The sequence below is a fragment of the Coturnix japonica genome, chromosome 2 (genome assembly GCF_001577835.2).
Source record: "Coturnix japonica isolate 7356 chromosome 2, Coturnix japonica 2.1, whole genome shotgun sequence".
Lineage (NCBI taxonomy): Eukaryota > Metazoa > Chordata > Aves > Galliformes > Phasianidae > Coturnix > Coturnix japonica.
In genome coordinates this window covers 67,048,825-67,066,118 of record NC_029517.1, presented here as the reverse complement: position 1 = coordinate 67,066,118, position 17,294 = coordinate 67,048,825, and the positions used below count along the sequence as shown (strand labels likewise).

The 17,294-nt window shown below is 40.6% G+C and overlaps 1 protein-coding gene across 1 annotated transcript in view; it reads left to right on the top strand.

The window, feature by feature from the left end:
* Positions 1-5,382: 5,382 nt before the first annotated feature.
* The window catches only part of CAP2 (cyclase associated actin cytoskeleton regulatory protein 2), a 58,638-nt gene continuing 46,726 nt past the window's right edge, over positions 5,383-17,294 (top strand). Inside the window, exons 1-2 of the mRNA XM_015854682.2 lie at positions 5,383-5,729; positions 15,054-15,178. Coding sequence (XP_015710168.1) covers positions 15,055-15,178 — 124 coding nt within the window. The 5' untranslated portion in view covers positions 5,383-5,729; position 15,054. The remainder of the gene's footprint in view (positions 5,730-15,053; positions 15,179-17,294) is intronic.

Here is a 17,294-nt window from a genome sequence, read left to right as displayed (position 1 = left end):
TTTGTAAAATACTAATTTAGGCCAACAAACCTACATTTTAATGTAAACAATGTACCTGGGGATCCATACCAGCAGTCTCGTTTTGTAGCAGGATGTAAAACTGAGATATCCTCAGTGTTGAAGTCCGTAGCTGAGAGAGAGATTGAAGGAGCAGAAGAAAATTCACACCACTGTCACCCCTGGCATTCCAGTGCTGTAATGAAAAAGCAAAAATCGCCTTAGTACCTTTTCAGATTAAGTCAAAGATTTCAGACACCGACATTCAGAACTTTTCCATTCATTTCTAGATCAGGATTGGCAAGAGCACTCACAGAATTCTTACATCAATAGCTAAATGGTTACTTACAGGACAAGACCAATCACACTGACAACAGCAACGTAAAGGCTTTTATTCTCTGCCTGAATTAACTGTTCTAATGGGGACTGAGTGCCTGCCTTGCTTTCCCTCACTTCATAGACTCACGGAGTCATAGAATGGTTTGGATTGGAATGGACCTTTAAGATCATCTTGTTCCAACCCCCTGCTAGACCAGGTTGCTCAAAGCCCCATCCAGCCTGGCCTTGAATGCTTCCAGGGAGGGGGCATCAACAGCCTTTCTGGGCAACCTGCTCCCATGTCTCACTTCCTTCACAGTAAAGAATTTCTTCCTAATATCTTGTCTCCATCTACCCTATTCCAGTTTGAAAACAGAATCATAGAACACTTTGGGCTAGAAAGGACTCCTCACTCTTCCAAGGCAGAGGAACTTGGAGGTGGGCAAAGCCAGCTAGATATGCTGTTGGCAGAAAGGGGTAGCAAAGGTCACCTAGCACCAAATTTACTGCAGTAAATTTGAGACAAAGAACATAGGAATTTTGTCACAGAGGGGGTTTATCTGGCATGCATGAAACCTCTTACTTACAGCTCTCTGAGTAAGGGCATAGCCTTGTTAAGAGCTTGAAACAATACTAAGTATGTGTCTGCCAGAATACACATTTGGTTATCTGCTCATGTTGCCATATTTCCTATAAAGTGTACTGTCTATAAAAATTAAATACCCAAGTTATCAATTCATATGGTTTTATCATTAATTTTGCACAACTTGGTGTTTTTTTTAAACTGCCATTTCCAAAATATATGAAGACAAAGAAAAACGAAGCTTCAAGTCCAGCGACTTGATATTCCCTCAAATCTCAGAAAAAGCAACAACAAGAATCTCAAATATACTCAAAAATTCATATGTTTCCCTTGTCTGGATTTTGCGGTACCTTTAATGCACTGACTGCTTTTTCTCATTAAAGACCATTAATCTCAGGGAATCATTAGTAAGTCATCCCAGGACAAAGTTTAGAGCTGGCCCTATGCTTTCTATCTTCAGAGTGAGAAAAAAACATGATTGTAATCTGGATTTACTGGAACCCCCGAGGGTGATGGGACACTCTGAATGAGCCAGGGCAGTTGGGAAAACTAACATTGACCAATGAATGAGACTTTGTCACTCCTTTTGACTATTCCATAGTTTTCACATGCAACAAAAGCACAGCTGAAGATGACAGAACACGACACTCACACACTTGGAAATTTTGCTTTCCTTCTTCTGATTCTCTGTTGAAGCATCCTCACTAAATGTATTCCTTGCAAATTTCTGCCTGTAATTAAAATCATGAAACTTCACTTGAAATCTATATCAAAATCACTATCAAAATCTGTATCAAAATAGGATTTTTAGCAGTGCAACAGAGGCCTGTATCTCACTATAATGAATGGATAGGTCAATGTAAATTATTAGCAGAACTGGAGCTCAAGCTCATGGTATTCTCTGAGTAGCTTTCCCAATAGAACAGCTCTACAGGAATGAATTAACACACCAAACTACCATTAGTGAAAGTAGTCACAAAAATTAGTATTTGTGAGATCAAGACATTTTCCCTCTGGATTCAGCAAAGCCCTTATGCATATACTGAATTATAAACAAGTGAGTAATTCCATCCCTAAGTGATGAGCTGCTTAAATACAACTGGAATGCCTAAGTGCTCTGCTGCATGAGGACACCATTACTCACATACTTAATGACATATTAAGCACGTGCTTTTTATTTAACTTTTCATGTTGCCGTGCCTAAAGAGAAGCATCCAACTTATTAATGCACAGCTGTGAGAGTCTACACCCCCAGAGCCAAACAGAGAATGCAGAGAAGAGACAACAAGCAGTGCAGCGACAGCTTATCAGCCAAATATAATTTGAGTCTCCCTTAATCGTATTTTATAGGCAACCAGATTGGATGTTAACATATTCAGCCTTATTTCACACTAGTCTGAAAAAGGAGAGATAGTCCACTTGTTTGGCAGAAACTTCTCTTAATTTAATGTGTGCCTTGGCACTGGATCTGTGCGAGATACCCACAGAGCTTTCTTCACTGATCCATTTAGCTAATTGTGAACATTTCTTCAAATTCTGAACACTAAACAATAGATTTGGTAAGAAAGGGGCATCCCAACAAATGCCTAAGAAGTCACACTACCAGGACTTTCAAAAGATATTCCATTTTGTTTCTTCACAATTTAAATTCATTTTCATCTTTACCAGAGCATTTTCTTCTAAGTGGGCTGCAATTCTGTCGTTCCGTAGAGATTTTAGTGTCTGCAGAGCAGATTCTGACATGTACTTTGGGATTCCTGCACAACTTCAGAAACACATTCTTCTACAAGAGGAAATAAAAGAGACCAGCCTTGGCACAGATTGTGAGCAGGAGCAAAGTTAAAAAGGAAAATGAAAAAAAAATAAATTAGAAAGTTGTATTAAATGCCATATACTGTGCTCCGTGGCATACTGTATTCTAATTGGATACCTTTCAGCAAGAGAGCCCTTAATGCACTTTTTGCGCAGAAGAGCTTCTCATAACTTCAGAAGGACTTAGCCATAAACTGGAATTGGAAGATTTTATTTTTCTTCCATCATTAATGTATGGTATCTACATTTTAAATACTTTTAGAAGACTTTAGAAGACTTCTGAGAAGATTTGTAAACCTTCTGGTTCTGCAGTTGGTGATTCTATACAAAAAGAAAAAGCAAATGAAAACCTTTACCATTTAACTTGTAATGCTGAGATTGCTGGCATCAATTTATTTTCTGCCAACATATGAATGCATTGTTAGAATGCATTCAAAATCTGATCTTCCAGGATTTCCTTGCTCAGTGTTTCACTTGATGTCAATGCCAAGCAGTTTCAAAACACATTTTTATTGCAGTCCAAGCCTTCTTTTCTACTATTTATTTCTTTATTTTCTGGATGGGTTAGAACAATAGTGTGTCATCTACTCAATATTTCGCAAAGTTCAAAATTGGCATCTCTCTCATCCTTTTCTTCCCTGTAGGGGGCTGTTGCTAGGCTTCAGTTAATGCTATAAAATTCTTTATAAAACTGCCTTTTAAGGTTCTCTTCAATTACGTAGAAACCAAAGTGGGCAAGATTTTCCCTTCTAACATCATGTTTTCAGGAGCTACATCTTACACCTCTACTTGCCACTGGGTTCCCGCTTTATTATGAGGTCACTTTACAATTACAGAAGCTCCTGTTTCTCCCTTCTAGCTAAATTTATCACTTCTTGTGTCCTCCTTACCTATGCCTTAGCCTTTGATGTTTGCCAGTACCCTCCTGGGGAAGTGAAAAGAGCAAAAGAACTTGATTGTTCTGTGTATCTCCTGCGCTTGAAGAAAGCACTATAAGAGGACAGAAGGGAAGTTGTGTTACAGGGAATTTACTTCAGACATGCAAGGTATTTGCCAGCCTGGTAGCCTTGTAAACTGTTCCACACAAAGAAAATGCCCAACTATTTTCCCCTCCTTTTTACATGCCTGTGGTGTAAAAAAGTGATGCGGAGTGCCTGATTGTGCTCTTAGAGTAAAAGCTTGTAGAATATTTCTTAAGTTAATGACATCATGTTTTCCTCAAATTAAGTTGGCATTGAAGAAATCAGAGTACATTTGCCATCCTAAAATTTCCATTTATCCCACAGACACTGCAAAGGTATTGGGACGTTTATTCTCTCTGTAGTATGGAATATGGATCTGAAGCTTTCATTTAGTCATTCCACAGTTCGTTAATCTTTTTGTGTTTCATTTCCAGGAGACCTTCTAGGCTTGTTTCTTGCTTCACTTAAGCAGAGTCTGTGTTCTGTGCACTTTCGCAACCAGGTGTTCAGCTTCATACTACGTTTTTCCTGCTTGGAAGATTTGCCAAGACTCTTGTTTAAAAACAGCTGTTCTGTTGATTTCATCTGTGTGCTTTTTTTTAATATTCACCAACAAGTTGTTCCTTTTATTGTCCACAGGAAGCTGCAGCACTGACTTCTTCCAGTTTCCAATGATAACAGTGCCGTCCACAGCAGTGTTTTGATCCTAGGCTGATCTTTGCAGTTTGCTTGCTTTTGCTTATTGCAGTTTCCTCATCTCATTTCTGTACAGACTCACTAGAGTCTGCTGTAGCTATGGCATCTTTGTTCAAACACAGTTTTCCTCAGTCCCCATTTAAGAACTGCATAATTCAGACAAATATTTCTATCATATATTCTACAGTGTTGTCAAACCCTCAGAAGTGAAACACAGTCTTCTAAAATAAATTACATATTTGATAGAGAAAACTACCACCAGTTTTTGCACAGCCGCATGGCTGACCTGGAAAAATGCTTGCATTCATTTTTATTATTATTATTTTATTATTTTGTGACTGACTAATGACTCCCATTTCATTTCAAGATCAAACTGTTTCATTAAAGGCTATGAACTCGTGCTCTTCCCCTAAGACTTCTGTGCAGAAAGTCAGCTCAGCGATACCTGGAGGGGATGTAGATTTCAGGTGAGTGATCACACACCTTTGGGACCACGTGGCGATGAGCACTACATAACTGCATAAACCATGCGGTCACAGAATCACAGAATGACCCGGGTTGGAAGGGACCTCAAGGATCATGTAGTTCCAACCCCTGGTCACAGGGTGTAGGGACTGGCGTGAAGCCCACAGAGCTCGACTCACAAGGCCTAGACATGTGGGTTTGCCTACAGGGAGAAGTCCTGCTTTCATCACCGTATGGCAGCCACCTCACTGCAGACACAGCTGTGACTCTGCTTTGCAGGAGGCAGCCGGCTGCCTGAAGCGTGCCTTTGGGGTCTGCCTGCACACACTGCCCACACCTTCCCGCTCCCCTTTCCTCGTGTAGGACGCACCCGCTTCCTGCTCACCCAAGCCGTGCTCAGCGGGCAAGCAGGGCCGTCACACCTGTAGCCATGGGTGCCCCTGCCCGTCGTGTCTGTGCCCTCCCAGCCCGGCCGCTGCCCGCTCCTCCGCGGCGCAGCACGGCTGCCATTTCCTCCCCGGCACCGTGCTGCCGTCACCGCCGAGAGACACCTCAGCCTTTCCCTCTCCTTCCATTTTCACACTCCACCCACTTTTTGCTTTCTTTCTCCATCTCTGTCACCGTCTCTCTCTCTTTCTGGACTTGTCTTTATTTGGCACTCCCGGAAGCCGCCGGGCATTTCTCTCCCTGCCTGTTCGGGCAGCTGATGTGACTGACTGACACCGGCTCCCGCTGAGAAGGAGGAGGAGAAGGAGGAGGAGGAGGGAGAGCGACGGCGAAGAGAGGCGAGGCGAGGGAGGGGGGGGAGCGAGTGGCCGGCCACGGATTGTCATTGCAGAGAGAAGGGAAAAAAAAAAAAAAAAAAAAAAAAAAGGCTGCGCGGGTCATCAAAACAGGTAATTCAAGAGGAGACAGCGCCGGGAGGGGCGGGATGCGGGGAGCAGCCGGAGCGGCCCGACCCCCCCCCCCACCCTGGCCGGCTGCCTGGGGCGGGCCCGGGGGCTGTGGGTGCGGAGGGGCCCGGCAGGGGCTGGGCCGCAGCGGACATCTTGCCGGGGGGGGATGAGGGGATGCCGGGGGCCGCACGGCTCGGGGATGGGACCCGGGAACCATCTGGGTCACGGCCCGGCTGCCGCCGGCTCGGGTCCGCTCGTCAGCTGCCCCTGCGCAGCAGAGTTCTACTGCCCTCATCGTAAGGAAGTAGCCGGAGGGCGAGATAAGTCCCGAAAAATGGCAAGCGGCTGACAGTACCGCTTCGGGGTCGTACTCAGAGCCCTCGGTCGGCACAAGCTCGCAGCGAATCCCGGAGGGGTGGAGGTGGTTGTCCCGCAGCCCCTGGCCCGACCCCTGTCAGGTCCTGAAGTTACCCCCTGCTTGTTTATGTGGACCCAGCCCCTCTCACCATCAGCGTGAGGTGATCTAATTTTGTGTTAGGCAGCTGTAAGGCTCTCTGGTTAGCCGGGCTCCAAAATGTTGGTTCCTCATACACCTCGAGCCAGAGGTGTGTGTTGGAGGTGAGCTGAGATTCAGGTGCTGAGCAGCCCCCAGTATAGGTCTGAGCAAAGCGCTGGGTTAAATGGGATCTCGGGGAGAGATAGCTGAAGAAAACCGTAACAGAAAACCCCAGCTAGAGATGTGAATCTGCCCTTTGCTTTGAGGATTGCTGTTGAGCTGTACCTTACCTTACCAACAGTGAGGGTTTTAATCAGTTAAAATGCTGAGTAGGGGCAATCTTAAAGTCTATCTGGGAAAAAACAAACAAACAAACCCATATCTGTCTTTATATGTATTACCTAAGCATGGTTGTCATCAAATGATAGAAAATGCTTTCAGAAAATCAAATCAAATCAAATACAATCCTGCATAGAATTAGGATTTTGCATTAGTAAAATAATCTAAGGGGTCAAATTTGCAGGGGGCGGAGTGGGATCGGGACTTCATTTTCTAATTATTATTTCTTTCTGACAAATGTGGCAATGGCTCCTGGAGCACCAGGTTTCATTGTCTGTGAAACTGCAGTCAGACAAAATAGCCCTATTTTAGAAGCGTAACTTTAAACGTTATTTTAAACAGGAAAAGTGTAAGATATAATGAGTTGAAAGTAATACGGTACTCCTAGATCTGGCCTTTTGGAGCATTACTAATACTTAGATGTCCAAGTTTATGCCAACTGCATCCTACCATTTCCATTTAATTACCTCCTATTCAAATGATTAAAAACTCTGTTCTGATTCTGTGCATTTTCAAATGAGGGGTTTCGTGACAGTGGTTGAATCTATATTGAGCAGGTCTGCACAAGAACAAAAAGCAATACACCTACTGTAGCAAAGCCATTTATGCTGAACAACGTGACCTTTTAAGTCTTGAGCATAACAAAAATGTCAGTCTTCAGAGTGTTCCGATGATTCCTTTGTTTCCTTCCCCTCAAATGAGTGCTGCTCAGATGTGGAAGGTGGACAGGCAGAACTCCAAATGTCATGAATAAAATATGTTTTCTCAATTAAATAAAAATGAAGAGAATATGCATTATTTACTATTACCGTAGAGCAGTTGTATGACATGTTTTCATTATTCTTTGTCACCTATGGCACTCAGTTCAGAGGAACAAAGGTGGTAGCTCTTGATATATCACGAGGAGATATGCCAAGATACATATAATCTTGTCAAGGATGCTAAGATTCCATTTATTAACAAAACTCCTTACCATTAGAATATCTAGTTCCAGTGTATTAACTATTTTAGCCATTTAAAATATGAAAGCCTGATGATGGCAAGACTTAATGGCGTATTTATCACCTTAGTCTGTATACTGAGTACTTTGGTCTTCGCTTCACCTGCATAGGGTTGGATATGCTGTGTCAAACCATGGGGTGTTTTTGTTAGCAAAAAAAAGGTCCCACTGAGATTACTTATCCTGTGCATTAAAGCTGTGTTTTCTGTTATTTTAAATATAATATTAGTTGCTTTCTGGAAGGAATGCAAAGAACGATTTACATTTCCATGTGTAATCTGTCATCGTTTAGACAGAAGTTGAGTAATTCACCTAACAGCTCTGGGTCCTCTGAAGTACTGAAAAGGCTATCCTCTATATTCATCTAAGATGAATCCAGTTTGATCTTTCTGGGCAGAAACAGGAGGAATAAGAAGCTGAATGTGTCAGATCTTGTACGTGAGCAAGGTTGCAATGAAGCCACAGTAGTTGTGGAGTGAAGGGAGTAGGCAGATGACAAAGTTTGCTTCACCCCTCCTCCTGGCTTTTGCTATGCTGAAAGAAGGATCAGTGGTTGCAGGATGAGCAGGGAGCACCAGGAGCCTGAGAGCATCAGACACAGAGTGCTGAGATGGTAACTGCGGCAGGACATTCTGGGGAGGGAACTAGAGTAGCTGTGTTGGCTGAAATTAACCTGAATTATTCTGACATCTGACAGATGTCCACCGATACTTCAACTTGTAGTACTCTTTGTTACTCGAAGTTGCTGTTGTTTGACTTCATGTGATTAGTTGCATTGGAGTGACTTTCTTTGCACAGCCAGAGGAATGATTCCTCTGACTTTTGAATTCAGACTGAGATATGTTCAAGTAATGGATGCATTCCAGAGTTGACTTGGCACACCTACACTTGCAGGTTGAAATGAGAAACATTTGCATGAGTGGAAGGGATTATCCTTCAGCATGAAAGGTGGGGAAAATCTCTGATAATCAGTAAGTCAGAAATTCAAGCTTTTGCTGGATATGGATGTACAAGCAAAGTAAGATGTGGTAGCATTCTGAAAGGCCAACCTCCCAGCAAACAACACTGTTACTAACCTGGGTACTGAACAACTCAGCAGTCTCATCTTTTCTGCAAAAAATAATTTCATAGTTTGTATTTTTAGAGTTTGAAACACTGTTTGTTGAGTGTTCACTTTCTACATTGCTTTTCTGTCACATCTCAGAAGCAGTGAAACACAATGTAGGGTTTTGTGCTTTGTGGAGCTTACCCTCTTGAGCAGTGCAAATTCAATTTGGTTAGAATCATAGCATAAATAATCTTACTGTTCAGTTATTATGAACCGAACTAAAGCACTTTAATAAAATCAATGCCTGCCTGTAATGTTTTTTCAGAGCAGCAAGGCAGTCTGCTTACATACAGTAATTGGACTTGTGACAGGTAATTAAATGGCTTGTAAGGCCTTTAGGATGCTTGATTACATGAAAATCACTATGCTGATACATAGTAAATGAAGTGGATAAGAACACTATGTATCAGTTGATTGAAGAGACACTAAAGCTCTTCCACTTCATCGGATGGAAAGAAGAAAATAAAAACAAGACAAAGGACTATAAGCAATGGTAACATTAAAAAAGGAGCATAGAAAGAATAGGAGAATGTACTTGGAAACTGGGTTGCCTTGGTTATTTTAAGTCAATCATGCTTACACAAGCTGTCAAGTCTTGACTGCTTCGGTAGATCACTAAATAATGAACTTGTTCTTTATGATCACAAAATTGGTAAGACAGGCAGAATTATTCAGCAAGGGAAGGGAGCTCTTCACAAAACTTACATACAATTAGAAATGAACTGACATTCCAGGAAGCGCTAAGCTCATACATGAACATATAACACGTTTTAAAACGTGAACAGGGGAAGTTCCATACAAACATGCAGAAGAACTTTATGGTAACAACAGTCAACAGTCTTTGGGATACCTATCAAAACAGAGGTGGTTTTACAAAGCCAGTCTGTAATATTTTTAACATAGTGGGATAGCAATGAGCCTCAGTTCCTCTCCTGCCTGTTTATTTTTATCAGCACGGAGTCATCACTGGGAGTGAAGGAAGCAGGGCAAGAGCTGGTGTACAAGCAGTGAAGTATGTTTTGTGGTACCAGTGCCATGAAGCCAAAGGAAAAATGTGGGTTAAACTGAAGAGGTACAACATGAATATTTCCTCTTCTAGACCAAAGTCTTTTCTGTGATAAAAAAAATAGCCCTTTAAAAACAAACAGTATGCCAAAAACAGAAATCTACAGGCAAGATTATTTTGGTAGCGTGCTTTTGTGCACAGCAACAGAGGTCTCATTTCTAGCATATAAACACACACATTTTGCTATGCACAAAAAGCAGAAGTCACCCATTTTTGTCTGCTATTCCAGCTATAAAATTTGGCCATTTTCACAAGTAAGTAAGTAAATAAATAAATAACAAAGTTGTTACAATTCTAAGTACATTGAAATATACAAGAGTGCACCTTTTACTTGGATAAAATAAGATAAAAATTCTCTATACTTAGAAGAGCATGGCTTCCAAAGGAACTTGTAGCAGACACAGAGACAAAACAAGATGTAAAGGTCATCGAAAGCTCTAATTTGACCCCTGGATCAATTCTCTCATTGGTCTTTTCTAAGAGGTCCTCTGCTTTAATCCAATTTGACATCACTTTGACAAGCCTCTGTTTACATTCCTCCCATACAGCTAATTGGAAGCAAAACACAAACCATACAAGGTAATGTTTCTGTCTACCAACACATTTTCGTCTAACCAATACATGCTTGCTCTGTGATCTCCACCCAGAAGCTTTTATGGTAGTAAACCAAATAGCTTCAGCAGCACCTCACTCACCATTCATCTGGTAACAGCCTGCTTCTCAGTTCTGCTTGGGAATGAGCAGCCCCTGAGACTCTCAGACCAATAGGTTTTCATCATTTGGACTAAAATGAGGTGGAGCAAGAATTTGGATGCCAAAGGTAGCAAAGAGACTGTGTGCTCAACACAGCTTGGAGTTGGTACATACAGCTGAATGGCAATGCAGGAAAACTAGCCAGTTATGGCTCAAGCTGACTGTATATAAAGTGTTGTGAGATACTTCTGTAATTTGACTGGATGTTCAGGAATGTGAATGCGTTTCCCCTCCTTTGATATATATTGTATAGAAGAACTCTTTGAGGAGACCATACTTTCAGTTTATAAGACATTTGTGACTGGCTTTAAGATATTGGTGGTGTAAGGATTTGCATATTTTCTTTATCACATATCTCAGTAGAAATTCATTAAAGACTATGAGAGAAGACACATGTAAAGGCTACAGTACTTTCAAGAATAAAACTGTGTTTTTCCAAGCTGTGTAGCAATGTTAGGTGTAATAATAATAACAAATTCTTGCCTGTCATGGTAACTGCCCTTTTTTGGCATAGAGAAGAAAAGCAAAATCTAACCTGTAGCATCTCAGATGATGAAAATGAATTAACCTAGTTAATGTCACAGATGTGGGAGGACCAGTACGAAGGAAAAAAACTAGAAACACAAAACAAATAAATGAAAAAAAAAAAAACCCTCCCCTTTTTTTTCTTCTAAAATAAAATAGTACTAGGAATTAAAACAAACCATGGAATCTTTTGATGATGTCTATCAGAATATCAATACTTGACAGGGCGGCACCATTCCTACATTCAACCTGCCAATTTTATGTGCCTGACAAATCAACTGTCATTTATTTTTTCCCCTTATGCTACAACACTGTTCCTCCCTGTGGGCTCGTTTGAGTTTGTATCTTCTTGAGACAGAACAATATGGTCCTCTGTAGTAAGTCACATGCAATGACAGCAAGCATAGTACCTGTGTGGTTTGGCTTACAGTTTGACTGCTGTTTGGGATGAACACATCAGGCAGTTTTAGCGTACAGACAAGTTTTTTCCCTTGATAATAGATAAATGGTGCCTTCAGATGGGTGTCAAATCGGGGAGTAGAGTTGTTCTGTGTATAAAAACAGATCTGCTTTCTGGTCTTCAGTGTGTCCTTCTTTGCTTCTTTAAGTGATGAAAGGATTGACAGCTGTATTGCCATATGCCGCTAGCACCCCCAAGAAGGATACCGCTAACAGTAAACAGGGCGGGTCTATGAATCCTCTGTATTTTTTGTGTGCTAGAGCAATGCCAAAATTTACATCTTTTGTTCCTAGCTCTTAGTTGACTGAATGTTCAGTGAAGAATATTCTGCTTCTCCACCCAGAAAGCTGGATCCAGGATTACACTGGATTTGAAGTATTATTGGTTTTAACTCCTTGTAGGTAATCAGCATCAGACCTTAGAAGGGTGTATGAGTAACCCTGATAATCCACATCAAGAGCAAAGTTTTAATTAAAATCCCAGTGAAAACAAGATAGAAAATCTTCCTTGATGTAAAATCTTGCTTCGTGGCACTAGAGGCATTCCAAGGATGTATTTACATCCTCTTTATTAAGATGCAAAGATTTTATTTGGCACTGTAAGTAGACCAGTCTCATTTTTATTTGTAATTATTTAGCTCCAATACTATATTGCACAGACTTCTTCACAGTCAAGCTCTACCATTTGTGCTCTGAGCTCTTTTGAGCTCTGGGTTTGTAGTATCAGTTTGATTGACCTTGCAGAGTGCAGTATGGACTGATAACTAATGAGATGGACTCTGAATATAGGCCAAGAAAATGATGAAGGTTGTCATAATGAGTCAAATATGTGAATTCCTAAATACGGGCAAAGATGCCAATGTTTAGACTGAAAACGGATTGAGAGAGTTGTGCTTTTGGTCATTGGAGTCTTTATTTTGGAACAGTAACTCAATTTCAGTCTTGTTTTTACAAACCTAGCTGACAAACAGTAAAGCAAATGTATACATCAGGTTATTGTATGTACAGCTGGTGTACTCTTGAAGTGTTTTACACAGTAACGGCAAAAGTATACTTTTACATCATTCATAAAGGACAGAGTACATGAGTGTATACTTACATGCATGTACGTATATGAGTATAGATACAAATGCCATGCAATCATAATGACTGAGCAGTTCTTAATAGTAACATTTCTTCTAAAAACAGTAAAAAACCTGGCAGCCCTGAAGTTATGGTAAAAATGGTTCTGACTTCTGTCTAAAGAAATTAGAATGATATATTATTCTGTAATTGTCCCACTGTTGATATCTGACTTTAGAACAACATTGTAATCTCAGAGCTTTTTGGAACTGAAGAAAACTGTGAAGAATATCATGAACCAGAGACTATGTTGCTGTTGGAAAGTATTGCATAGAAACGTCCACAGGGTCATTGGGTTATTCCTTCTGACCCCATATTTTTAGCATCTGACAGGGGCCAGTTTCTTGGGTAGAACATTACAAGTCTGATCCATTGCTGTTTGTTTGGAAGATTCTTCCAAGTGTGCGTAGTCAAATCAGAACTGAATCCTTCAACAAGCAAAGTAAGGCTAAAGAGACAAAAAGGAGCCACTCTCCCAAAGAAATATTCTACTTTTCATCAGTAAAAAATTTGGAGCAGATGGAAACAAATATAGTTACTTACTAGACTGTGTCTTCAAGTAAAGACAAATAGGAAATATATACTGGAAATATACATTAAAATGCTGATGAGAAGAACTGACTGTTAGTGTGCTTCAGTTAGATCAGCCAGACTTTAAACTGCTCTAAAACATAACTTTTAAAATAAGCATGTTTTGAGGCTTTTAGGTAAGTAGAGTAGAATGTGAAAGGAATGTGCCCGTGATACTTTTGAGGAATAACAGTGCTTTGTTTTAAGAAAAAGTTCGATATTCTCAGAAAAATTGGCACATTTCAGAAGCTCTCCTGATACCTTCATATTACTCCTGCCAAGATACTTGGTTTTGTTTTTGTTTTGGAGAATGCATTGATTTTTCAAACAGAACAGTGTAGGAAGAGACCTCCTTCCCTTCCTCCCTCCCTGCCAGTCCGAATTTTGGACAGTGCTTATATGCACGTTGTTTCATGTCATCCTCTTTTAGGGTTTACTTTTTTATTTAATGTAAATAGGGAAAAAGGAAAGAAAAAAAAAACAGCGCATAATCTCCAGACAGAACTTTCTCATGAGAATGGTTCTCCCAAGGCTTTCGCATTGTAAAATCTCCTGTTTCACTCTTAGGTCAAACACAAATCTCTTCATATTTATAGGGTAAAGCCTGAAAGCCCCACCTTGTTTGACAGACAGCATGACTCAGCATGGGAGCTTGGCATGTGCTCCCACCATCCTGGTAGCTTCTCTCACACTTAGATTTACAAAATAAAAATCATTATAAGGATTACTAATACTGATTTTTAAACCAGATGCCCTTCTTTTCATATTACTCTACCTTTTAATGAAAGAATTTAGACCTTTTCCCCAGGGCAAGGGAACAGTGAAGCAGCATTATTTGTTTTGCTTGCTAGAAAAATACTGCACAGGGCAAGGCATATAAGCCATCTGCTTGAGCTCACGTGGATCACATTTTAATCAAGAGCCATAGATCACCACCAGCTCCCTTACTGTATATCACTCCAAATAAAACACGTACAACCTTAAGTTAGGAACGCTCACTGTATTAAACGATGGGGGATTTAAACATAGCTTTGTCTTTGCTTATGTAACCATATCTTAGTCTGTAGCGTATCGAGCACAGTGTTCCTTGAGATATTGGCCAGCCTTCAAAAATGTCAATGCCTACACTTACCCACATGTAAGAAAACAGATAATCACTTCGTGGAGAAATGAAATTATGCACAAATTGTTCAAAATGTAGCCTGATTTCTATTTCATCTTACATCAAAAGCACTGTTGCAGTGCTGTGTGAGTAGGCTCCTGGTTTTTTCTTTCCAAACATTAATCAGTGCTTGTTTTGAAAGGTGTGAGATGCACTCATTCACATAAGGTGCATTCATAAGAAAAAGAAAAATAATTAAGAGATGGGAAATCACAGAAGAACAAACAAAATTACCACTTCACAATAGTCACTCAGTAAAGTGGTTGAGTTTTAATACAAAGCTGAGAAGACCCAGGCAGATTTCAGCATGTATCTTCAGAAAAATTAGGAGATAGGCATTTACAGTCTGGCTTTTAGTCAAGAATTAATCAAATCTGTATTTCTGCCTTTGGAACTGACTGATGCAAATCACTGCCGGCATAAGTTTCTACCAATTACATTTATAAAGATTTCACAAACTGTCCAAATACAGACTGCCCAAAGCTATACCAGCAGTGGTCTGTATCCATTTACAATGGAAACCAAGGGCTGAGCACTGACCAGAATCTTTGCTGACACAGAAGTAAGTTATTTGTCAGCTAATTTGCTATAGCCAGAAAGGCAATAGTTAAAAAAAAAAGGGGTACTTTTACCATAAATGTTGATAAAGCCATAAGATGAACATGAGGTAAAACGTGGGCTTTCTCAAATGGGTCTAATGCTCTTTCCTGAATGACTTTTTTAGAATGGCAGAGAATCATGGCTTGATGGAGAGGTTGGAGAAAGCAGTGACTCGACTTGAATCATTATTTTCAGATTCCCAGAGATCTGGTGGAATGGAGTGTGATGCAATGAATGGTGTCAATGGAAGTAAGTCATTTTTTTTAAAGTACTACCTCTTTCTGTAATTTGAAATCTGGCTCATAAGACGTGTGTGTGTTTGTCTTCTACGCATGATCATAAACATCTCCAGCCGAGAAAATTCAATATTAGTCATATCTCTTAAATATATGGTCCATATTTTAAGCTTTATTGCTCTTCCGACTTCAGCATTTATATTGTTGGAGATAACTCACCAGATGAGAACATCTGCTTGAGCCCAGTTAGCAGAAGAAATGAGATATCCCCAAAAATGCACAGCATAAATATTCCTAAAGAAGTCAGCAGTATAAAAACTGAGTCTATTTTCCAGCTCTCTGAATTTCATGTTGTGCACCATGATTTAATTGATTAATATCCTTACTCAAGTATGAGTTTGTTCATAAGCACTTGCTCACTAAGATCCGCCACTTATCCTTGGCCTTACTTTTATCACACTTGAGCTCCTTCTCAGGAGGATCTCCAAAGCACTAACTGGAAATACATGGAAAACAAATCTGACCTCATTTATCCACCTCATACTGCCAAACTGTTGTGTTTTTTTTTCCATCCCTTATTTTTTTTCTTGTTCTTGTAATTTATAGGATAAATAACCTTATAAATGTGGTAGTACTGATATTGATTTAATAGAAGTACCTGTCAAGAGCTGTTGTTTTGGTTTTTTAACCCAGAATCCCCATCTAATCTTCACGTCACTTGCTTTGCACTTTCCTTAACCCTTCCATACCTTCTTCATGGGACAGCATATCCTATCATGGACTTGGTATACAGAATGCTGCAGAAAATGAGGAAAGTTGTGGGCAGTTCCCTTACTGACAGAAGCAAATTGCTGTATGATGTCAGCTGCTTTGTTGTAATGGTATGCCAGCCTTTATCCAACAACATGTGTGGCTACACATGCTATAGGCCTAAATGCTGGCAGTTGCTGTGGAGCAGCTGACTGAAAGCAGTATGGCTCTGTGGCAGGAAGGGAGCATCTTCCAGCAGGCTTCCAGAGCAGGGGACTTAGCTGGTCAGAATGAGCTTCAGTAATAAAATGTGTACAGTGTGGAGAAAATCCAGACAGCTAGTAAACCTTAACAAAGTAATGGAGAAATATGACCCAAGTACAAGATGACAAATAAATTGATTGCTACTAGGAAGGCTACATTTTTCAAAAACATTGGCTTCAATCCTATAATGAATCAATTTGGGTGAGTCTCTACTAACACAAACCTTAGGACTGCAGAACCAGGGCTGCTTTTACAAAGGCAATCAATTAATCCCCATGAAAATCAGCATATCTTTAGCCTACCCTATGAACTGAAGAAAGGTGAAGAGCCTCACCCCCCAGGGAAGCAGAGCCTTAAAAACCCTCAGCAGGTTCTAAAAGAAACTGACTGCCAAGTGTTATATGGGTGAGACTGTAAACCACACCTGCTGGGAGAAGCAGCAGCAAGAAACTGATATGAGCAGCACCATGGGGCGCTGCCCAGGCTGAGCTGGCTCACATGGGGACTCAGGCATCAGCTTTTGCTGATGCAGTTAGGACGGACTTGTATCCGTTTTTCACTTGGGATGACTGATGTACAAACAGCACCACAAACATAATGCTGTATGCTCTTGTTACTTTGCAGGGGCTCCCATAAGTCTCCGCAACAATTGCAGAGCTGACAGTCTTACAGAACAGGTCTCTTTTTCTACTTTAAAACTGATGCTCTGCCAAAGAATGTGACATTTTTAGAGTCCCTAGTGGAAATGGAGATACATTGCTTTCTTCTACTCTGCCCTCTCCCCATAAAAGACCATTCCATAACTAGAACTATCCCCCCCCCAAAAAAAGCTTGAGTTTTTTTTTATTTAGTTTTTTTTTTTGGAAGCAACAAAATAGTGGGGAACATGGGAGGAATGTACTGTGCTTTTACTTTTTTTCCTAAATGGCACTGCAACAATGGGATTGCAAACAAATCATTCAATTGCTCCGCACAACTCACAGCACACTCTAGTAAATGCTCCTGGGAGTTAGCTGTATTGAATAGTAAAAACCAGCATAGTCGCTTTCTAGTTTTGCATAGCACAAATGCCATTTGGTGAACTGCTATTTAAAAGTGCGCTCTAAAGTAAAAGG